The 25,438-nt window shown below is 39.3% G+C and overlaps 1 protein-coding gene across 1 annotated transcript in view; it reads right to left on the reverse strand.

The window, feature by feature from the left end:
* The window catches only part of LOC127583749 (hepatocyte cell adhesion molecule-like), a 56,492-nt gene extending 35,752 nt beyond the window's left edge, over positions 1 to 20,740 (reverse strand). Inside the window, exon 1 of the mRNA XM_052040053.1 lies at positions 20,583 to 20,740. Within this exon, the coding sequence (XP_051896013.1) occupies positions 20,583 to 20,667 (85 nt within the window). The 5' untranslated portion in view covers positions 20,668 to 20,740. The remainder of the gene's footprint in view (positions 1 to 20,582) is intronic.
* Positions 20,741 to 25,438: the final 4,698 nt, after the last annotated feature.

Genomic DNA, 25,438 nt, shown 5'->3' on the forward strand with positions numbered 1-25,438 from the left:
CTGTACACCAAAGTGGATGACCTCACGTTTTTTCACATTATATTCCATTTGCCATGTTCTTGCCCACACATTCAGCTTATCCACTTTCCCCTGAAGCCTCTTTACATCCTCCTCTATATTCACAATCCCACCTTGTTTAGTATTGTCATGAATCTTGGAAAGTGACACTTTGCCTCTCAACCAAATTATTGATGTAGAGATTGAACAGTTGAGGCCCAAGCACCAATCCTGGAAATACCCTAGCAGTCACAGTATGTGGCCTGTTGCTGGAAACTTCAACAGTGCTCAAGGCATGAATGTTTATTGCAATCATTTGTCAACAGAAATTGTTTGTCAACCTGGAAGATAATTGGTGGTGAGGAAGAAGGGTGGGTAGCCTGGTGCTGGCTTGGCAATTAGGTAAATGGTCAAGGAATAGTGAGGGTGGGAAATGGGGAGGGAACGGGGATGATGGCCATCATGGTCAAAGCTGAGGTCGGGTCAGGTCAGGTCAGGTCGGTGATCAGGTAATTGGCCAGTAGTTTGCAGGGTGGGGGGGGTTGAGAGGGGATACTGGGTGACAGTCAGGGCATAGGAAGGTTAGGTAGGGAGAATGGTGAGTTGCCAAGGTTTGGGGCACTTAAATGGGGATTGGTGGGTTTGAGGGGTTGGTTCATGAAGGGTAGCTGTTGGGGCCTAGGGCATTGAAAGAAGTCTAGGGAAGGGTGGTAAGGGGAATGGGCTCAAGAAATCAGGATTGGAAGGAAATTGGTATCAATACTCTGGTGGTAAGGACACACAGATGGATTAAAGGCAGCAAAGGGACTTAACAGTGTAGTTGCAGCCTAACGCTAGGTTATAAACCTCATTGTCTCAGGGGTACCCAAAGGTTATCTGGGCTTCAGAGTTAATTTTTCAGGTGTATGTAAACATTTTATTCTGTACACTAACCCAAATTAAAATTTACTAATTTATTTATGTCATCTCCTGAGTGACCTGGGTAATATCTCCAAAACTAGATTAATTTGCCATTGTCACATTTTTGTACATAGGAACATATTGGATGCTTCTTACATTACATCAGTGACTATGCTTCAAAAGATAAGTCAATCATCTTGTGAAGTATTTTGGGACATCCTAAGGTTGTGTAAGGCACTACATAAATGCAAATTCTATCCATTAACAGGTTTTGTCAGCGACTTGGATGAGCTCCAATAAGCCCAGAGCCACCACCCAGATGAGAAATCACATGAGGATTTTCAACAAGAGTCTGCTGCCTAAATGATCTACATCCCTTTCACTTTTAAATTCTGACAGGCTAGTTCAAGGAGACAAAACAGACAAAGGCAGTTAAAGGCACCACACGGTCCATCTCTGACTCTTCCCTTCCCTTTCTGGATCTCTCTGTCTACATCCAAGGGACAGGCTAATAAAAAAATCCCTTACAAGTCTACAGACTCCAACAACTATTTACACTATACGTAATCCCAGCCTGTGTCCTGTGAAGACTCCCGGGCAGCGGCCATTAAAAAGATGATGCATTGAATGCAAAGACTGGTAAGGTAACTGAGAAAAAAGAACTCTATCCTTGCTTTGTCAAGGAGGAAAGGGGTGAGAGCAGAAGTGACTGCCCTCATTTCACAACTTTTATGTTCCTTTGTTCACGTCTCTCTCTCCCCCCTCGCTCCACCCCCCCCTCCCCACTTTAGTAACCTTGTTTACTATGGCAATCCTGACTTCATCTTAGAGACATTCCCTTCCTTAACCTAACCTACAATTTAAAAACAATGTATTTGCCCTCTTTCCCAGCAGTGACGAAGGGTCTTTGAACTGAAACATAAACTCTGTTTCTTTTTCCACATATGATGCTGAACTGCTGAGTGCTTCCAGTATTTCTTTTTATTGCAAATTTCCAGCACCTGCAGTTTTTTTTGGTTTGGCAGAAACTTCCTCTTGCTCTGCAGAGGCAATGATTCACTTCCAGATATGAGGAGTACATGAGTTTGATCATGTTTGCCCCTTCGCAGCTTGGAACAATAATCCTTTTGTCTTTGAAGATTAGGTCACCTTGAGTGCACAGTTGTTCCCTCACATGAAAGTATGGTTTGAGAATCTGCACAGAGGCTTTGCACAAATAAATTCAATTTTAAACCATTCCACTACCTAACAACAATCTCTCTCAAGCAAGATGGCTGTGAGAATGCAATAAAATATATATTAACCTTGAAGACAGTAGTGTCAACATCTGTAGTTTCACTCAATATCCCCAGTTCATCAAACGGGCAATAATCATGGATGAGAAATTCAGTCCACAACCTCCAAAAAAACAAAACCCAGATTTACCAGCAGTTGGTTTTACATTTCAATGTGTCTTAATGCTCATTCGCAAATTTGTCTTCTCATTTGCCAGTGGGATATTCATTATCCCCAGCACATATTTTATGACATAAAAATCCTCCAATGTCTTCAACAGTACTGCAACAGGCAAATTTCAATCACTGGTCCAAAAAACAACAGTCTTTATTTACTCATAGATTAATCAGTGTTTACATAGCCTGGTTCCTTGAAACCGCACTATTTCAAGGGCCAAGACTCCAACTGCATTCTATGTCTTCAGAGGTTTGTGAACTCTATAACCTCAATACAACAGTCACACATGTACATGGATTGTTTTGCCCAATAGAACTCAGGGTTCACGGTCACTCAGGCTGCCACTGCTACTCTCAGCCATATCGCAGTCTGGTGCTCACCGCTGCTTTCAGGAGGTCTCCCAAATTCCGTAACCGAGAGAGAAGAATTCATCCACTTTTCCTTCAGCCTTTAGGGGCTGCCATGGGCATTTACATGCATTGTAGTCTTCCCCCAAAGTACAGGAATTCTGATTGCACTCATCTTTATTGAGACCTTCGTGGCAACTTTCTGCCAGGAGTATCTGAGTATAGCCACAAAGGTGTCTTAGCTCTCGAGCACAAAGAGCATGCCTCCTGCATACACTATTCTTGAACAACCTGTCCAGGTCTCACTGACCCATTGGGAGCACTCTCCCACTCCCGCAAATCATTGCAGCATCCATTTGTTCAGGAACAACACTCTCTTGTTGCTGAAACAGTGCTGTTTGTACAGTGATAGTCCCTTCAAGTGCCTGCTGCAAAGATTGCACTAGCTGGGCAACATGCTGATAACTGTGAGAATTTGCAATACATAAATAGGAAACACTGCACTGAAACCAACAATGTCACCTTCAGTGCAGCGTTACGCAGCAAAACCCGACATTACTGTCTGTACACCTCGCAAATGAAGTTCTTGCTCTTTACATAACTTTAATGAATAGCATTAGGGTGATCCACATCATGTTATAACACCCAGAAATTTTCAGGCCACTGAGTTATGCTGTTTTGTGGGTACTGGAAAATCGCTAATGCATTCCTGAGAGGCTATTTGTTGTGTTTAAACCAGGACAGTAGGCAGGTAACATTATTTTAAAACATCCAAATGCAAATTGCTGCAATGCTAGCAATCTGGAAATAAAACAGCAAAAGTCTATAAATATCTCAGCAGATCATACTGTGTCCGTAAAGGGGCAAATTGGGTTATAATTTCAGGTCAATGGCCTTTCAAAGAAAGTTTTCAGCACTTTCTGTTTTATTGCATATTCAGTCATGATTGCTTGAAAATAAAAACTGCTTTTGTCTAACAATTTTATCATCAACATTTTCCCAAGGTGCTTACAAGCAGGGATAAGGCGATAAGGGTCCAATGAGATAAGGTCCAATGAGAGAAGAGAGAGTCTGGATAAATTTTTTAAAGGTAGATAAAAAAAATATAGAATAGAGTTTTAATGGGAGTTTTAAATAAATACATTTTATATAAGGTGTAGACAATCATTTGGTGCTTTCATTTATTACCAAACAATAACTTGGCTTGGATTGATTAGATAGATCAATATAGATGATGTCATTGAATGAATCCACAATCAATAATAATAAAGCATTAGGAAGTGAAAATGTATATTTCACCCGCAGTGAAAGAAGCAGTTTGTGAACTTCTGATTCCCAAGTAACTGCGGACAAAGGACTTGTTTCCTTGTTTTCTTTCATTGGGCTCATTTCCTATCCTTGGCTCTAATTAAAGAGTAGCTCTGTGAAAAAGTGTTTTGTAGAGTGGAAAGTGCTGGAAGTAGTTCAAGTGAACATGCTAATATCAGCCAGGACAACATCTCCCAGGGTTGAAATGTTCCACAAACTAACTGCGGTCTTTTCACAATTCTGCCTCATTAACTCTCTGAAAAATTACAAATTGCAAGGTGGACAAGAACTTAGCAATGATATTGTGCAGTCAAAACCTATTAGCAATTCATTATAGTGACATTTCAATAATCCACTATCCAACTTTTCTGAAATCCCAATGGTTCAGCCAGGTGACGTTTTGCCATGCATCCTTTCAACTTACTGTGGGCCCGGTGAGTGGAAAGGAAGCGCAGCAACCATGGCCCCATTTCTTGAGGTCCATTTCAACTCAATGGGGCTCCAGTTCCTGTGTTTCCCTGAGACTCACTGAGGTCCCGTCTCTTACACTCCCTTTCCATTCACTGGGGCCCCAAATCCTGCGCTCCCTTACCAGTTCACTGGAAAATTCATTATATTTCTGTGTAACATCTTTAAAAAAAAATGAATTAAAAGTTGTTGGGGTAGTAATAGAAATAACATCTGAAAATCTGCTAGTCCAGCACTACCAAAATCCTAAATGTGCCAGATTATTTTTACTGTATATAGATGTTTTACTGTACATAGCTCATCTTTCTAATGTTGCAATTTCTTGCTGTAATAAACACATTGCTCACTTTCTATATCCTGTAGCACATTCTCAGCATATAATAAGTACATCTTAAATAGTGATAATAGAACAAATGGTGAAACATTATCACATTGAACATAAATACCACACAAAGCTCACTATTGTTTTACAAAGCTCTGCAATGATACTAAAGCCTTCCAATACATTAATTTAATTTACTTGAATTTGTACATTATTTCCCTCTACATCAATAGTTTCCAGACAACAGGCAAATATGCCCTAACAATAAAAAGTTCATCAAGTATATCCTCGGAAGGGTCTTGGATCGCTACGCAAAATGGACTTGGCGTTGCTGAAGGCAAAGTGCTACACTGCTGAAGAAGGCCAAACTATTTGAACAGATGAGCTGAAGGGAAAAAAAATGGGCACTCCATTACAGCTAAGTGGTTCTGGGACTATGGGAAATTAGGCAGCTTTTCTTGTTGAGCAAAACAAAAACTGCTGGAGCAACCTAATGGGTCAGGCAGCATCTGTGGAGGCAGAGGGATTGTCAGCGATTTGGGTCAAGACCCTGCATCAACTTCGACCATCCCTCTGCCTCCGCAAGTGCTGCCCGACCTGTTGAGTTCCTCCAGCAGTTTGCTTTTTGTTCCAGATTACAGCATCTGCAGTCTCTTGGGCAGGCACGGTAGCATAGTGGTTAGCGTAACGCTTTACAGCGCCAGCGACCCGGGGTCAATTCCGGTTGCTGTCTGTAAGGAGTTTGTATGTTCTCCCCGTGTCTGCGTGGGTTTCCTTCGGGTGCTCCAGTTTCCTCCCACATTCCAAAGACGTACAGGTTAGGAAGTTGTGGGCATGCTATGTTGGCGCCAGAAGCGTGACGACACTTGCGGGCTGCCCCCAGCACACTCTACGCAAAAAGATGCATTTCACTGTGTGTTTCGATGTACATATGACTAATAAAGACATCTTGTGTCTCCAGCTTTTTTGTTGAGCTGAGCAGCAGCGCCATCCAGGTTTGCTCCAGAGAGCCAACCTTGGAAGGAAGATCTAGCAGAGGCAAGAAAAGAAAAACTGAATGATCTTGTGGAATTATAAGAAATACGCTTGCCTTGGCACTACAAAAATCACCAGCAAATCCCTTCAAGAAGTTGAAAAATCAACAATGATAGAAATATGAAGTAAAAATAGAAAGTGTTGGAAGTACCTAGCAGGGCATTCACCATCTATGGAGAGAGGAATAATGTTTCAGGTCAGTGACTTTTCAACAGAACAAGGAAACACTGAAAATCAAGTATATATTGAATTGCAGAGTAGTGTGTGGGGTGGAGAGCACAATTTGTGATAGGGTAGTGATCATGAGAAGCTGATGGACACAAATGGTAAATTGGTTTATTATTGTTACATGTACCGAAGTACTGTGAAAAACTGTCTTGCACACCGTCCATACAGATCACTTCATTACAATAGTGCATTGAGGTAGCACAAAGTAAAACAATAACAGAATGCAGAATAAAGTGTTACAGTTACAGAGAAAGTGCAGTGTAAGTAGACAATAAGGTGAAAGGCCATAATGAGGTAGATTGTGAGGTCAAGAGTCCATCTTATCGTACTAGGGAACTGTTCAATAGTCTTATAACAGCAGGATAGAAGCTGTCCTTCAGCCTGGTGGTACATGCTTTCAGGGAGAGCAGAGAGAATGTCTGGGTTGGGCGGGGTCTTTGATTATGCTGGCTGCTTTACCGAGGCAGAGAGAAGTATAGGCAGAGTGCATGGAGGGGAGGCTGGTTTCCGTGATGTGCTGAGCTACGTCCAGCAGTTTCTTGTGGTCCTGGGCAGAGCAGTTGCCACACCAAGGCGTAATGCATCTGGATAGGATGCTTTCTATGGTGCATCGATAAAAATTGGTGAGCGTTAAAGGGGATATGTCAAATTTCTTTAGCCTCCTGAGAAAGTAGAGGCACTGGTGAGCTTTCTTGGCCATGGCGCCTATGTGGTTGGACCAGGACAGGCTATTGGTGATGTTCACTCCTAGGAACTTGAAGCTCTCAACTCTCTCAACCTCAGCACCGTTGATGTAGACAGGAGCATATGCACCGCTCCCCTTCCTGAAGTCAATGACCAATTTTTTTGTATTGCTGACATTGAAGAAAAGGTTGTTGTCACGAGACCATGTCACTAGGATCTTTATCTCCTTCCTGTACTTCTGTGGTGCCACCTGACAGAGGGTGCTTGTTACCTGCAGCTGATCCATTTTGAGGAGGAGTACAGAGAAAAGATGAATAAGAATAGAAGAAAGAGGAAAATAATGCCAGAACAGTGATATACAAAACACTGCAGTTGCTGTGAATCTGAAATAAAATAAAAATGCTGGAAATACCCATAGGGTCAGGCAGCACCGATGGAAAAAACAAAGTGATGTTAACATCACAGATTGATGACCTTCCATCAGAACTGGCCAGTTATTTTACAAACTGGAAAGACTGGTCGGCTTTAAGTGGCATTGTCTAAGACACCTGGTACATATGGGCAATGTGGAAAAGATTCTATTACTTTATACCTGAAAATTGTAAATGAACTCAATAAGTGAGACAAGATGCCTGATTTGCAAATTTAACTCGGTCTTGTCTGTCAAAAACTCAGTATTAAGTAGCATGAGACAAACATAGGGATGGTAACGAGGACCACTAAGGTGCACCTTCTCCACTATTTTCCATCTTTTAAGCAAGAAAATGGAAGCTGGCATGTGAAAAATCACATCTCTCTCTCTACTTCCCTCCCAGCATACTGTAACATCTTCCAGCTTCTTGTGAAAGGGACCATCTGAAATAAAGCAAGAAGACAAATCTACTATGTTTCACAAAGTATGTTTCATCATATGTACAAGTTTCCTCAAAATACTTTTTCAAAAACCTGAGTCTTTTCTGTTACATTTTTTCTAATTTTGGGATTTATAAGTAGCCACTAACCTAGTAAAAGGTTTTCCAAGGATTTAACTGCAAATTAAACTTAGGATGTGTATTTTAATGGGTTTCAAATTTGTTACCAACAGCCCCTCCCAGTTGGAAGAGAAACATACTTAGCTTTACATCTTACAATATAATCGTTATCCCAATGACAACCATATATATTCTAACAAAGAAGTAAGCTATCTCACTGAACAATGGTCAGCCCAGAGATGATAACAGCTCTTCCTGAGAAGACAACAATGTCTATTGGTCATTTCATTACAGTAAGACCATCGAATACAACATAAATTAGCAAGGGGTACACAAATCCAAACATAAAAAAAGAGAATATGAATTCATATGCTGCCATCCAGGAGATTAAATATTTTTGAAGAAGCTTCATTGTCTTAAGACACACCAGAGCAATCGGTACACAATAAGGTACTACATATAACAATAAGAAAATGACCAGATTTTTTAGTAATGCTAGTCAAAGGATAAATACTGGTCATGAAACCACTCTGGTGCTCTTCTTCACCCTAAGACATTTTATGTTCATCTGAGATAGCAGACAAAAACTTGGTTTAACACCTCATCCAACAGGCAGCACTCTTCAGTAGTGGGCTAAAATGGTTGAGTCTTTGGATGGCACTTGCAACTACAACTTCTAGCTCAGAAATAAAAGTGCTGCCAAAGGAACCATAATCTGATTTATTTTTTTTAAACTCAAAATCCACACAGGAGTAGATTTTATGAATCTGAAATGCAATGTGCTGCAGCTATATGCTGGAGGTTGCATTAGTCCTTTGTGTCAACTTCTTTAGATTGGAAAACAAAAACAATGAATACTCCCAGAGACAGAGTATTGAAGTGCAACAAATTGTAATCAATGGAGCCAAACTCTTCAACATCAAAACCACTCAGCAGGCTTGTGTTGACCCTCTCCACAGCTCAACTTTCCATTGTGTGATGACTGATGATTCTGATACAAACTTATGTTTAGCAACAAGACTCCAATCAAATTCTTCATCAAGTCACTGTTTGCCTTATTTAAAGACTTTGGAAATGAATAATGAATGCTCTAGGTTCCGAAGTGGCAAAATGACTTTGTTTTGGGAGAAAGAAAATGCCCGCTTGGCTTCAACTATTATCTATTTGCTACAATGTAGTTACACAAGAAACACAAAAATTTTAGGAGGAGAAGGTGGTCACCAGACCCCTCAAGCTTGCTCCACCCATTCAATATGATTATGGCTGTTCGATGCTGGCCTCAACTCCTCTTCTGTGCCAGGTCCCCATAACACTCAATTCCTTGATCTATGAAATATTTATCCATCTCCACTTTAAACATATCTAATGATCATGGCCTCCACTACCCTCAGGGGGAGAGAATTCCTGAGATTCACACCCTTTGAGAGAAGAAATTACTACACACTTCAGTTGTAAATGACCGGCCCCCTTATCTTGTAACTATGTCCCCTTGTTCATGACTCTCCCACTAGCGAGAACATCTTAACATCTATCCTATCAAGCCCCCTTTAGATGTTAAAATAAGGTCACCCCTCATTATTCTTACATCAAGGAATACTGACCCACATTATCTAGCCTGGTTATGGGTATTGAAAGTGTCATATTTCCAAAGTAAAATTAATCATCAATCATCTATTTATTGCACCTAAAACTTTAGTATCAACAAGACAACTCAGAAAGGCTTAATCCAACATTGGCCCAAAAGAGGCTGAATCTCTGTACAATTGAGGTCTGCTTTACATCCCTCCCATCAACTTTACATTCTTCCCATCTTGCAAAGTAACCCAGGTCACATCTTGCAGTCAGCACCCTAATCCTCTGCTCTCAGCATCTGCCAAAAACCTCAGGCTACCCACTTAAAAGGTAATTGTGAAGTTGTTGTAGTTAAATAATTCAGCAGTCAAACTGCGTACAGCAAGATCCTTCAAACAGCACTGAGGACATGATCAAACAATTTGTTGGTGGTGATACTAGCTGAGCAATAAATATCAGCCCAGATACCAAGGAGAACTGTTCATTTCTCCAAAGTCAGCACATTCCAACATCTGTGAGGTCCCATCCTGAACACAAAGCATAACTTTATATTTTAATTTTGAATTTCTGTATCCTGGCTGCTTTAATAATGTTTTTGTCAGTAGCATAACTCCTTGGCTAAGCTCTCAACCCATCATTTAGCAGTTCACTGAGCCGTCTTTATATTCCTGTTCTGGTCTGTTGTCTCATTTTAATTCTAATTAGTTTGGCTGGAACAGTTCAAATCCTGCTGATAGCTGTTATGCAATTGGTCTTTCCTTATACCCTTTCAATGCCTACCTCCTTGTGATAATCTAGTCAAGAATCCAGATCAATTTTCTGTTATCCTATATTTGTGTATATTGCTCTTCGACAATCACAACTGGGACAATATTCAAAATGATTAAAAAAAAACTTTCATTGAGCTCCTTGCCCTCTAAGATCTTGAGAGACTTATCTCCCCTATTTGAGCTGATGGCACCTGCTGTGTAGCTGATGTGCCATATATGGATCAAAAGTCCATCCAGAGTAAGAAAGAATAGCTTACCTCTTTCAGTCTATAATTACGTCATGCCTCAGATTCAGGATAGTTGGACGAGCAGGTGAAAAACAATACAAGAGCATCATACCCATCAAGCATTCCTGGGGCAGGGGTGTTAAAAGCAAGTAACCCTACGTCAACATATCAAGAGCCTTAGGTCACACAATATTTATATGAAAAGAAAGATTTGAATTTTAAGCAGTACCTTTCTCGGGATGGCATAAAGTAGCTTAAAACCAATGCATTATTCTTGAACGGAAGTCACTGCTGGAATGTACATATCACAATTTGCACATAGCCCAACCCACAAACAGAAATGTGATAATCACCATACAGTCTTTCATTTTAGTGATTTTGGTTGGAGATAAGCATTGGCCAGAAAACCAGCAGAACCCACCGCGCTTCTCCAAAGACTGCCACAGGGTATTTCACGTACAACTAACAGGCAGAAGAGATCTTTGTTTAACATCATTCTAAAAGGCCACATCTATTTGATAGTGTAGCATTTCGTTTTATACTAAAATATAGCTAAGATTTTGAGCTTTGATCTAAAACATAGAACAGTATAACACAGTATGGGCCCTTCAGCCCACAATGTTGTGCCAACCTATATAACCAATATAACCTTCCCTCCTACAAAGCCTATAACCCTCCATTTTTCTACATCCAGGAGTGAGACAGATCGGTTGGTTGAGTGGTGTCGCAACAACAACCTTTCTCTTAGTGTCAGCAAGACCAAGGAACTGATTGTGGACTTCAGAAGGGGAAGTCCAGGAAAACACACACAAATCCTCACTGAGGAGTCAGCTGTGGAAAGGGTGAGCAGCTTCAAGTTCCTGGGTGTCAACATCTCAGAAGATCTATCCTGGGCCCAACATGTTGATGCAATCATGAAGAAAGCACATCAGTGGCTCTACTTCATTAGAAGTTTGAGGAGATTTGGTATGTTACCAAAGACTCTTACAAATTTCTATAGACGTATAGAGGAGAGCATTCTGACTGGTTGCATCACAGCTTGGTATGGAGCCTCCAATGCACAGGATTGCAAGAGGCTGCAGAGGGTTATGGACTTAGCCAGCTCCATCAGCGTAGAACCTTCCCACTATTGAGATATCTTCAGAGATGGTGCCTCAAGAAGTTTGGCATCCATCATTAAGGACCCTCACCATCCAGGACATGCCCTCTTCTTGTTACTACCATCAAGGAGGAGGTACAGGAGCCTGAAAACCCATATTCAATGATTCAAGATCAGCTTCTTCCCCTCTGAACACTACCTCATTATTCCTTTTTTTTTGGCATTATTATTTTATTTTTGTAATTTACAGATCTTTGTGTCTTGTACTGTACTACTGCTGCAAAACAACAAAGTTCACATCATAATGTCAGTGGTAATACATCTGATTCTGATCTTCTCTGACTCACTTACAGGAGAACAGGACCATTTTATTTCATAACCTATAATGCAACAACAGCAAGCAAAACTTACATGGTTGACAATTCCAACACAAACAAAACATTCCAAGGACTTTCACAGGAGCATTATCAAATAAAATTTGGCACACAGGCACATAGGGAGATATTAGGATACTGACCAGGGAGGTGAACTTTAAGGAATGTGTTAAATGAGGAAAGAGAGATAGGGTAGCAGAAAGAAAGGATGCTTTAAGAGGCAAATTCCCGACAGGGCCTTGGTCTGGAAGACCACCACTGGTGAACAATTCAGGGAGGATCGGAGCTAGAATTGAAGAAGTGCTTGTGTCTCAGACTTTGTGAAGCTAGTGATTACTGAGGTAGAGAGGAACAATTTAATTAAAGGAACTGAAAAACTAGATGAAAATTTTAAAATATACTTATTGCTTAATTAGGATTCAGTGTAGTTCAATAAGCATCGTGATGAATGAATGGAATTTGGTGGCAGGCAGCCACAGGCATGAGAATTGTAAATGACCTCCAGTTTACAGAGGACAAAATGAGAAAGGTTTAGTCAGGTGAGCCTTGTAATCAACAAGTCTAGAGGGTTTCAACAGTAGAGGAGCTGAGGTGAGATGGAGTCAATACAGACGTGTAAATGGCATAGTCATGTCTGACTTGTATCTGAACATAGCAAGAATGGAGATCTGCATATAGAAACACTAAACTGAATGAACTCAGGCCACCATCAGCACTAGAATAGTCTTGGCGGTATAAGAAGCATATTGGAATATGGGTGGGGAAGGACACCTGTAAAGCAAACATTATTGGGAGTTACAAGACCTTGGGAGAGAGTGCTCTGGTTTCTTTGCAAATCCTGTCCTATCCTTCACAAAGTTGATAGTACATGGATGGAAAAATCACATTGGTCAAGGCACTCTATCATAAAGAGAAACTCTGATGCAGTAATGAGTTTGAAGCAGGACTGCTAACAATTATGAAACAATAATTATATTAATAAGGACATATCAGAAAGCAGTTGACAGTTGGAGTAGGATGATTGGATGGAAGTGGTAATTGTGATTCATCTTTGGATTTAGAAAAAGAGCCCAAGAAAGCATCTGGGTTTATGATATTTCATGTATATGGTTAAAAAAAATACACAGCATCACCCAGGATTACAAGAGCTAACCATATGGCAACAAGCTGTCTTAGCACATAGACTTCGAATTTGCAATAAGGTAATGGTAAAGTTATCAGTATCATGGTTCTAAAGTGTAAATCAAGCAGCAGGCTCTAGTGACTATAACATGAAGTTAACATGGAAAGTGGGAACTTGCTGTCCACCTGCTTTCAGCAGACTGGCTATAGTGCTCTCTCACTAGTAGTCACCACTGAAATGCCATAGAATGTTGTGAAATTACTGCAGATATGCAAAAATATACACTAAACGTACTAGAAAAAGATAGAAATGACATGTTTCAGTGAAGTAAATCTTTAATGGTGTGATCTTAATCAATGCCAAAAACATATATTAAATTTATCTTAACCATACTTCAACCATATATTTTCTTTCCAAACTCTCTCCTGTAATCCTATCTAATTTCCCTCCTGACGCGCTTTACCATTGAATTAAACATTCTAATTCAGAAACATAGAAATTAGAACATTACAGCATAGTACAGGCCCTTTGGCCTGCGACATTATACCACCATTTTGCCTACTCTAAGATCAATCTAACCATTCCCTCCCACATACCCCTCCATTTTTCTATCATCCATGTGCCTATCTACGAATTTCTTAAATGTCCCTAATGTATCTGCCTCCATCAGCACCCTGGCAGTGCGTTCCATGTACCCATCACTCTCTGAGTGAGAAACTTACCTCTGATATCTCCCCTGTACTTTCCTCCAATCACCTTAAAATTATGCCCCCTTATGTTAGCCATCTCCGCCCTGGGAAAAAGTCTCTGGCTGTCCACTCGATCTAGCCTCCTTATCATCTTGTACACCTCCATCAGGTCACCTATCATCGTCCTTCACTCTAAAGGGAAAAGCCCTAGCTCACTCAACCTATCCTCTTTGGACATGCTCTCCAATCCAGGTAGCATCCTGGTAAATCTCCGCTGCACCCTTTCTAAAGCTTCCACATCCTTCGCTATAGTGAGGCGACCAGAACTGAATACAATATTTCTAAGTGTGCTCTAACCAAGGGTTTTATAGAGCTGCAACATTACCTTGCAGCTCTTGAACTCAATCCTCCAACTAATGAAGACCAACATGCCATACGCCTTCTTAACAACCCTATCAACTTGCACAGCAACTTTGAAGGATCTATTACTGATCCAATTTCCTGGTTCAGACCCAGCTGATTAATGATTGCTTGAGGGAATACTAGCTGTTATTCCTGTTCACACAGGTCCAAGATACACCAAGGAAACACTGTGCTGAAATGATTTTGTACAGTACTGTACCAATGTAAGTACCCATAGCAAGTCTGTGGACAAAAAAAAATTGTAATGAATTACACGTTGCTCTTTTGCCATTCACTGTAAAATATGGCCACTATAAATCCAAAATATGCACAGCCAGTTTGCCAAAAGTTCTCATCCTTGTATAATCAAACCTGGATTTTTTCTAGAATTACAGCGAAATCAGGAATAGTTTAACGATCAGTTAGAATGCGCTTATCATTAAGTGAATCATGGCAAAAAAAGTAACTGGGAAATATTTCAACATGGATTTAGGTTAGGCAAGTCCAACACAACTGGCTTTCTCAGGCTTAGCTTATGGTTGTAAGTTCCAGGATTTAGATGCAAACAGAGCTGTACTGTGCATCTTCATGATATTTGCTTGCTGGTAGAGTTTTGCAACAGGTATCTAACAGATATTCTCTACTGCAATGTGATACACTTAGCTAAATCATTACATGAATGATGATTATTCTGATCTTTAAAAAAAGGAGAAATTCAAACTGCCTCTAACTAGCTGTTTGATAGAATCTAAAGGATGGGTTTTCTGTCAGAAACTGTGGTTGTATATACAGCAGCCATTTATTCATGTCTAGGTAGTAGATTTACATCCCAATACCATTAAAAAAGAAACCAATGACTCATTATTCTTGTGGTTATTTATGTAAAATTACTATAGGTAAAATGGCTGCCAAAAATAAATAGGCATGAAAATTTTTAAGATGATATGATATGGCTCTATGTATTGCCAAGTTTTATTTTTACAATTGCTTTGCTTTAGCTATCCTTTTGATTGAGTTTGTTGGCCAATTTGACTAAGGTCAAATTTTGTAAAGAAAATCTCTGCATACCACAGACTTGAGTCATTGAGGATCTTGAGCCTTCACTAATCTAGGTTAAAGATTATCTATAGCTCTGGTTTTGATTTTTTTCTTGATTCACCTGGATTTTTGTCTCAGAACATCCGAGTGAAATGGCGAGTTGAGAATCTAAGATGGATCTTTTTATTTACAAGTCCACACACTGTTTAGTTTTAAGTGTTATGTTTGGATCACAACATAATAATGTGAAGTAGTTTCATCTACTGGAACTTCTTACCAGATAGAGAGCTTCCATTTAATGCTTTCCTCATTTCAAAGTAATAACAGATTTGGAATCTGAAAACCTCCCTTATCTATTCTATAAACGAAATGGACAGAACTAACACATGTGGCATTGACTCATTTTAACACAGATTCCACTCTCACGTGACAGCTAATTAAAAGGAGGTCCCACATGCTTAACAACCATCCTTTATTGTCATTCAAATCTCTTGTGTAACAATTTTTTCTCTTTTACACTTGTTGAAAGAAACCACATTCAACAGAAAAAACACTACTGCCTTCACATTCATCCTTGTGCTCTATTTGAATAAAATTGTAACTTTCTGTTGGAAGATCTTTCAATTATAAACTCATACTGATAGAAAGATGATTCAGACAGATCTAGATTTATTTTACATTGTTCAGTATAGCCAGGAGATAGAAGAAATTTTGTATCAATAATATTGGACACATCTAATTCCAGACCAAATAGAAAAATTATAAAAATGTTCTATTACACTCTGCTGTTGAAAACAAGTTTACTTCAAACCCATGAAGTCAAATATTGAGCTGAATTATGCTGGCTGCAGCTGGCAGTTCCAAATGGAGCAACCAGGTTTTACTAACCGTATATCCTCTGAAACTATGCTTTCTAAAGGGCCAGCCACTCAAGCTGAATTCTGCGTCATTGCTGAGATCTGAGCTTCTAGAATACAACCTCACATGTGTACTTTGACTGCTTTTCTCATAGATGTCAGGGTCAGGTGCTCGGAGACACAAGAGACTGCAGATGCTGGAATCTGGAGCTACAAACTGCTGGAGGAACTTAGCAGCATCAGTGGGAAGAAAAGAACCGTTGACATTTCGGGTTGAAACCGTGCATACTGATGATGAAGCTGATGGTTGGATGCAGAGTACTGATATCTATGTACCAAAGTGTATCGGACATGGCAAGAACTGTTTTAAAGACCTTTACATAAGAACTGGGCTGTCAATCGGTCTCTTTCTGGACATGCAAGGTTTATTTGTTTTTGTCTGTTTTGGGGGTATTTGGATTGGAGTAAATGAAGTGGGATCCTGATTTCCAAAATGGTTTTTAATGGTTTTCATGGAGGAAAGTGCTCAACAGTTGTGCACATCTACTTCTCATCATGATGGGAATGTGCAAACGATTGCCAAGCATTATATGCGGCTTGAAAGCCCTGACAACGTAGGCTACTAAACTGCCAAAAAATTTACTCTGAGTTGCCCTGTTTCAATTCTGTGGGGAAGAGCTGAACCTAAAGCATGCCATCTCAATTGTATCTATGTTCTAAATTAGAACGCAAAAATCTGCTAGTTTCTGCAGATTAAGATCCAAGCAATTTAATAAATATGAGGACATAGTTTTACATGTTGCTTTTGGGTTACACCCTATATGCCTATGTTGTAGGCAAAGACAAAGGAATTAATAACTCTGGTTTATAACTTTTGTGCAATGAAGAGAGGAGAGAAAAGCCACAAGTGACAAATATGAACCTGGTAGAATCTTCAAGGATACAGTGGAGTTATTTTTTTAAGTTTATGGCAAATTCCTTCCACTTGCTAGTATGGCTAATATGCAGATATAGTAAGAAATTGTAAAAGCTAACAGAATTTTATTTTGAGGGAAACTGAACACAAAAGTAGGGGAGTAATGCTTCCGTTTTATAGGACAGTGGTGAGGTATGTTCAGGAGCACTGCACACAGTATTGATCTGCTTATGTAAAGAAGGATTTGAATGCATTAAAAGCAGGTCAGGGAAGATTTACTAGACGGATACCAGGAATGGGTGAGTTATCCTACAAGGAAACATCAGACAAGTTAGGTTTGCATCTGCAAGAGATTAGAATTATGATAAAAAAACTTGATTGAAACATACAAGATTCTTAACAGGGTGGATGTGGAGAGGATGTTTCCTCTTGTGGGAGAATCTAGAATTGGGGCCTTCAACTTAAAAATAAGTAGACAGAGATGAAGTGAAATTCTTTCTCACAGGGCCATGAGTGTTTGGAACTCTCTTCCTCAAATAACAGTGGAAGCAGAGTCTTTAATTATTTTTAAGACAGAGGTAGATAGATTCCTGATAAGCAAGGGATGAAAGGTTGCTGGAGGTAGGTGGGAATGCAGAGTTGAGGTTACAGTCAGATCAGCCATGGTGAATGGTGGAGATGTTCAAGGGGACGAGTGGTCTAGTCCTGGTTGTATATTCAGATATCTTATCTTATTTTTTACGTGCTCAGAAGCACAGAATAGTTGCAGATACCCCCAGATCTCTCTGTTCTTGTACCCATTTTGGAATTGTACCACCTATTTGCCCATTCCATCAGTCTGTCTATATCTTCTCCAGACAAGCCTGTGATGTAAGCAGAAGATAATGAGTCATGATTGGTGATCAGGTTTAACATAAAATTCTATTGCATGGTCAATACACTGCACCCTTTGTTTTTTTTAAACAAACTATAATCAATAATTCAACTAAAGGTGAAACAAGAACTTGGAAAAGACCAACATAACCTCCATGTTTTAAATATTCTTTGCCTCTCAGCACAAAAGCAAGGATTCTGCATGCCTTTTGAAGGCCTTACCTGTTTTTGCTGTTACCCTTAATGATGTGTGTATATGTGCACAAATATACTTCAGAGCCTGAGAAGATTTTCATCCCTAAGTGTATTTCTTTGAATTTGTTGATACTTCAGATGGCATTATCTGCCATCTGCTGTTCTGTTAGCGGAACTATATCCTAGAGTCATAAACAGCTACAGCAGTGAAAACAGGCCCTTTGACCCACTGAATCGATGCCAACCATCAAGCACCCATTTGCACTAATCCTTCATCATCCCAAAATCTACTATATCTTCCTAACCATTTTTAATTATTCAAAGAATTTTACAAGGGTTTGCATGAAAAGCAGGTCTTGCATTTTGGAATCATTTTGTTACTCCTTATCACATATTTCTTCAATATTTTAATAATCTCAGCACAGAGATTTTAATATTTTTGTCAATGGACTGAAATAAGGACAAACTGTTTGGAGATGCATATTTGCAAAGGTGAGTGGAAAATAAATGTAAAGTACATGGAAGTTAATGGAATCGGCAGCAGAGCAAAACACAGAGATGTTGCTGTAGTCCCGTGTTTGACACTACTAATCAGAGGTAAACATTTCTACTATATTACTATGCCACTGGTTTTTACATGAATCATGATTTCCTGGAGACACAAGAGACTGCAGATGCTGGAATCTGGAGCAAAAAGTGAACTGCTGTTGGAACTCAGTGGGTCAGGCAGTATCTGTGGGGGGGAAAGAAATTGTTGATATTTTGGTTCAAGACCTTCATCAGGACATAGCCATAACTTCCTGCTCATCCAAGTGCTTCTGAAATAGAGTGTCACTCACACTAATACTAGGAGTACCATACTTTTTTGGACTCATTCTTCACTACTATATTATAACTGACTTCTCAGTCGGTTATGATTGACTCCCAACAATCTCTGTTCCTTGGATATGTACAACATCCTTCTAAAGACATTGACCTTGGTACAAATATCTAATTTCAAAAACTTAAATGTAGATATAATGCCGACTGCTATCCCTCGTTTCAATTCTTTACTCCTCTTCCTAACATGATAATGAATGATTTTATTCGTATCCCTAAATGTCTAATAATGGCATGGCCACCTTTGGAATGTGCATTCCAGAAAATGCCCTCCAACACCCAACCCTCACCAACCGTACTACTGCTTTCAATAGGTACTTTTGAAATTAGGTGAAAGCAAGTGGTGTTGATTCTGAAAGACACCTACGTAAAACAAGATTTTTTAAAATACATACACCAACAATCTTGTTGTAGGTCACAAACCACATCTTGTATAAATGCAAATATAAAAAATATAATTCATCATAATCAACATAAAAAATCCAAATAATAAACCTAACTATATGCACTATTATGTTTAGAACTGTCATGCGGAGGAAGCTGAATATTGAACCGAAAAGAAAATCCCAGTATGGATTATCTAGATTGCGTCTGTGAGTCTTGACGTCTTATCATAATTCCAGCTGAAAGTGCAATGATTTTTTTTGCTTTCAAGTTGCTCTACATTCCCATCAACGTTACATTTGTAGAGAACACAGAGGGTACCATGTTTGATTACCTTAGCAATGTTGCAGAGTCACTGATCTCAGCTGTTGGTATGCTATAACTGGATTCAGCCCCCGGATAAAGGGAAGGAAAATTCAATTAGTTTTTGATCCTGCTTTCTGTTCACTTATACCCATTAGAAAGTGCATCAAATGTGCGGATTGGCTGCTATGAGAAAAATTTATTTGGCTACCCCGTCAAGCAAACAACTGATCAAAACTTCTTACAGTCTTGGCCCATACGCTAACAATGATCTTATTAGCCAGGGCACCAGAAAAGGACAGTACCCATGTAAAACCAGGACTTGCATCTGGAATTTATTATAAGGCATGACGAGAAAACATAAAATAAAGTAAAAAGATAAATGGTAAGAAAAATGTTATTCCAGTTGGCCATCACCAAAAATTAACTTGCTGGTCTCTGCCAAGTCATGAAGATCAGGAATATTTGATGATCAGACAGAAATACACTGAAAGTTCCACCTTAAATGGTCCAAAAGTACAACCCCCATCAAAATGTAGGCCAAAAATACAGTTTAATCCAAAATGATAGCAGGCACAAATAAAGTGTGATGAAATGGTATTTTTTAATTATAAACCTATTATCCACAGTGAATGTCAATGTTGAAACAGTTACAGACCAAACAAGAGCACAGTAAATGCCCACACAGATCTGCATGACCTCCTGCCTCTGCAAACTGATTACTCCATCTGAATATGACAGACTGGATCAACATGAACTCTGGTCAAGCGCAAGAATTCACACCATCAATGTACAATACGGACTTTCTATAAGATCCAACTCTGGAAATGATACAAGAAGTATGTCATTGTGAAAGGCATGCTATTCAGAGTGGGCTATTGACATGGTTTCTGTCTAAGAGATGCAAAAACAAAGGATGTTAATTCATGGATGCTTTAGAGACTACTGTATTTAACAAACTGAAACACAAATCGTCATTTTTAAAAAAATGTCCCATGACTTGTTAAAAGTTTTGTTATGCTAGATCCACTCCAATGCCGTGACAACGACTTTAACAAGAGATCAACAAGTGTACCGAGTAAACTCTACAGCGGGAACAGAGAAGTATCAAAAATCAAGAATTATTAAAAAACACATTTATAAAAGATAGAACAAAATATACAGCCTACCTGACAGTGCTAGGAGAAAAAAGAAAATGTTGAATAAGTGCAGAGTAGTAAAACCTCTTGAGAATACTTCCCTTTCTGCCTTCATTTTCGGACTAACTCTGGGTCCTGCCTGATGATGATTTGCATGATTTGTACAAACAGGGCACGTCCTCAGTACCACTAGGAGTTTTCGACAGACCTCAGCTCTGCCAAGCTCCTGAATAGAAGGATAGTGTTCTCTAATTTATTACCAAGCTTTCAGCACAGAGAATCCATGCCAACTTCAGCAGGAATGGGGAAACATAAAGATGGAGATCTTGTCCTTACCCTTTACAAAAGAAAGGAACCTCTTGAGAAAACATGGGAACTGATATTTGAACTCAAAGCCTTCTCTAGGCACTGCTGATGTCAGTTGTCAATGAATGTTTTGACATGAATATTAACCATTTATATTCCTGAGTTCTCAAATCAACACATTGAGTTTTCTTCCTAAATTATCCAACCTTTCCGCAAAGGAACAGTTTTCCTCTTTGAAACAATATGTCACAGTGACTCATAATTATATATCCCAAAGAATCATAGAAAATTTACAACACAGGGAGGCCATTTGCCCCACCATGTCCATATTGGTTAATAAAGTGCTTTGAGTATTAGGATCCTTCCAGCACTGGGACCATAGCCCTGCAGATCACTACCCTAAGTTACTAAGTTACTATCACTAAGTTAATATCCAACTTCTTTATAAATGTAATGAGGGTTTCTGCCTCTACCATCCTTTCAGGCAATGAATTCCATACCACTACCAACCACTGGATGAAAATAATATTACTCATCTTCCCTCTAATCTTTCTAGCATTTACTTTAAACCTTTGCTCTTGACCTATGATCCCTCTATGAAAGAAAATATATCATTCTTATTTACTCTATTTAGGCCCTTTATAAAATTACACACCTCAATTAAGTCCTTCACTCAGCATTGTCTGTTCCATAGAGAACAACCTCAGCTTAGTCATTCTTTCCCATAACTACAGTTTTCCTGTGCTGGCAACAACCTCTGCAACACCTCCACTGCAACCACATCCTTTCTTATAATATCATCGCTGAAGATGACAAAGTACTCAACTTGTGTCTAACAAGCATTGTGTGCAGTTCCAGCCTGTGTACAGTCCCTACTCTTATATTCTATATCTTGGCTAACCAAGAAAAGCACCTCCCTGTAAAATCACTTTATTCCTCCCCCCCCACCCCCCATAAGAATTTTTAATTACTTTGTTGAATCCTCATGCTACCAGGACTTACAGTCAAAGGTCCCTTTGCTTTCTCCTCGCCAGCCCCATTTTAGAATCATACCAGTAAATCTCCTCTTCACTTGCTTCAGGCCTTAAAATCCTTTCTAGAGTGCAATACCTAAAATTGAATAAAAATGCCCCAGATGGGGCCCAACTAATTATCGGGCCCATCTCTTTCTACTTTCAAAACCATAGATTCTTAATGAACTTTTAAGATAAGCTAGAGAGCTTTTGGGCACATTTGATGTTGCCCATGTAGATTCAGATACCTATTCATTGAGGGCCGAAGGGCCTGTACTGTGCCTGTAGTATTCTATATTTTGCAATGTGTTTGACAAGGTCTCTAGTAGAAGACAGATCAGAAAAATAAAAGCCCACAGAATCTAAAAGGAAGATAGTATGATTTTCTAATATTGGTTCAGTGACAATGAACTAATAGTTGATGACTATTCGCAATTGGGTTTCCATGGAAATGTGAGGCCTTTAGCTCTTTGTGCTATGAATAATTTGGGCTTAAATATAGGAGCCATGATTAAGAATTTGCAGGCAATACCAAAAGTTGGCCTTGTAACTAATAGTGAGGGGAAAAAAAGCTATATACTCCAGACGACTGTGCTAGGCCTCATCTGGTCTGTAGAAAAGTAACAAATTAAATTCAGTTTGTAAAAGTGTGGGGTTTAAGGAGGGAAAAAAGGATAAAGTAGCACGTAATAAAAATTGAGGAACTAAGAAGTGTAGAGGAACAGATGATAATGTATAGATCCTAGAAGAGAGCAGGGCAGGTATTTAAGGTGGATAGGATGCCTAACCTTAAATACCCATCTTTGGTGGCGAAGAAGAACAAAATTGAGATCATGCCAAAACTAGTATAGAAACACTGGATAAGGTATAGCAAGAGTGACGCCATACAGTCTTAGTCATCTACATCATTAAGTGGATGTGATAGCACTGGTAGAGGATGCAGAGGAGATTTATGAAGATGTTGCCATAGAGCCATAGAGCTATACAGCATGGAAAGAGACCTTTGGCCCAACTCGTCCACACTGACCAAGTTGCCTACCTCAGCTAGTCCCCACTTGCCCTGTGTTTGGCCCAGCACCACTCTAAATTTTTCCCAACCAAAAATGTTATGAGGAGATTTCAGCTAGGGTGGTTGGTTGTTTCTTTAGAACAGAGGAGACAGAGAGAAAGATGTAACCAAGGCATAAAAAACTATGAGAGGCACAGGAAGGGTCAATTTCCTTTTGTGGGGACATTAATATCCAGGTTAGCACCGATTTAAAGGTAATTGTTGAATAGGAGAGGTGGTGTGAGGAAAATTGTTTTCCCTCAAAAAGTGTGAGAATCGTAACTCAATGCCTGGCAGGATTGTGAGGGCAAGAAGACTACCATACATTTACAAAGTACTTGAACACTTGATTTGCCAAATGATTAGATCTAAATAGCTTTTTTTAAAATTCATGAGCAGAATAGACCTATGGCTTCCTGTTGTACTATAATACCTGATTCCACAGACGTTCTCAAATTATGCAGTCACATTCAAAAATTTATGTGCATATATTCTTAGATCTCTGTCCACAAGTTTACAATGTGCTATTTAGTTGAGATGGGTCTCTCATTCTTTCTATCAAGATGACCACAATTCCCTGCATTAACTTTTATCTGCAATTTGTCCTCTCCATTTCACCAGAGACCCCACAGACAAAGAGATATAAAGAATAGGTTAAAGTACTTAGACAGACCTGACAAAAGGGTATACAAGAAAAATCTTGCAAGGATATCACAGGGAATACTAATATAGATAATCTCTAAATCAAGAGCCTTTTCGCAAATCATGACAAGTTCATCAACAATTCCTTACCCACTTACTTAACTGCTTTGAATAGAATGTAACAGATGTGAAGTCCTGTCTATATTTAAGCATTAATTCTTCAGCACCATTTTAATAAACATTTACATATATTAAAAGAGGACAGCTAAGAGTTATGAGAGTCTTCCAATTACAGTGGCAGGTAACATTGTATTCGATAAAGAAGAAACGTCAGATTTACAAAAGAATTACACAATATTCTTCACAGCAAAGGATGAGAATACAGGAGATAGAAATAAAAATAAAAGAAGGAAAAACAGTAAGGCAAAGTATTATTTAGATAGTGATAAGTTGGGAAATGTTTATGCTTAAAGGAAGCTGGGTGCCTTGGTATTCCAGTTGCTGAAAGCAAACATGCAGGTGCAATGAACAGTTAAGAAGCTGGTTTTTGGTTTTCACTGCAGGGGGGTTTAAGTGTTGGAGCAAGAATGTCTTGCAGCAATTATAAAAGGGCATGGTGAGACAGTACTTGAAGAATTGCGTACAGTTTTGGTCTCTTAACTCAGACCGAATATTTGCACAGAGGAAGTGTGAGAGGTTCACCAGACTGATTCCTGTATAGGAATACTGTTTTATGAAGAGAGATTGGGATATACAAATCCGATATTTGCCATAGTGTCTAGAACAATGAGAGGTGATGGAGGACTCATTGAAAATGTACAAAAATTCTGAAAGAGTGTAAACAGCTGGATGTGGGGGAGGATTTTTCTCCTAGCTGTGAATCTAGAACCAAGGGTCACAATCTGAGAATGAAGGGTAGTTGTCTAGGACTAAGATGAGGAGAATTTCTTTACTCAGAGTGTGATGATCTTTTGAATTTTCTACAACCCAAGAGAGCCATAGAGGCTCAGCTTATTGAGTCATTCAAAACAGAAATTTCATCTTCTCACGGGGTGGTGAACCTGTGCAACTGTCTACACAGATGATAGCTAGAGGCCAAGTTGCAAATAGCATTTAAAAAGGTGGATAGATTTCTAGATACAAAGAGCATTAAGAAATATGAAGATAAAGGTGGGAATGTGATATTGAGACAGAGGAACAGCTTAATGGGCTGAATCCTCCTTCTGTTTAATATAGGGATGCTATGGAAGGTGAGGACCTCGATACAATTGCTGTCAATAAAGAGGCAGTGATGAGCAAACTAGTGGGCCAAAAGTAGACAAGTCCCCTGGTCCTGATGGGATGCACCCCAGGGTACCGAAAAAAAAATGGCAGAAGTTATAGTGGACCATGTTTGTGATAATTTACAAAAATTCTCTGGACTCTGGGCAGGGTCCCGGCGGATTGGAAGACAGCAAATATCACGCCACTGTTTAAAAAAGGATGTAGTCAAAAGACGGTAACTATAAGCCAGTTAGCTTAACATCTGTAGTCAGGAAAAATGCTTGAGCTATCATTAAGGAAGAAATAGCGAGACATCCGGATAGAAGTGGTTTCCATCAGGTAGACAACAGCATGGATTCAGGAAGGGCAGGTGATGTTAGACAAACTTACTGGAGTTCTTTGAGAATATAATGAGTGCAGTCGATAGAGGGGAACAGGTGGATGTTGTATACTTGGATTTGAATGGGGATTCTCAACCAGGAGATTAGGAGTAAAAGATAAGTTTGATGACCTATTTAACATTTAAAATGTTTCAATAAATAATATTTTATATTTTTTTTTAACTATTAAGGATGACAATAGTTTTTTAAATGTCTTTGAGTAACACAGGCTTT

This window comes from Pristis pectinata, chromosome 27 (genome assembly GCF_009764475.1).
Source record: "Pristis pectinata isolate sPriPec2 chromosome 27, sPriPec2.1.pri, whole genome shotgun sequence".
NCBI lineage: Eukaryota > Metazoa > Chordata > Chondrichthyes > Rhinopristiformes > Pristidae > Pristis > Pristis pectinata.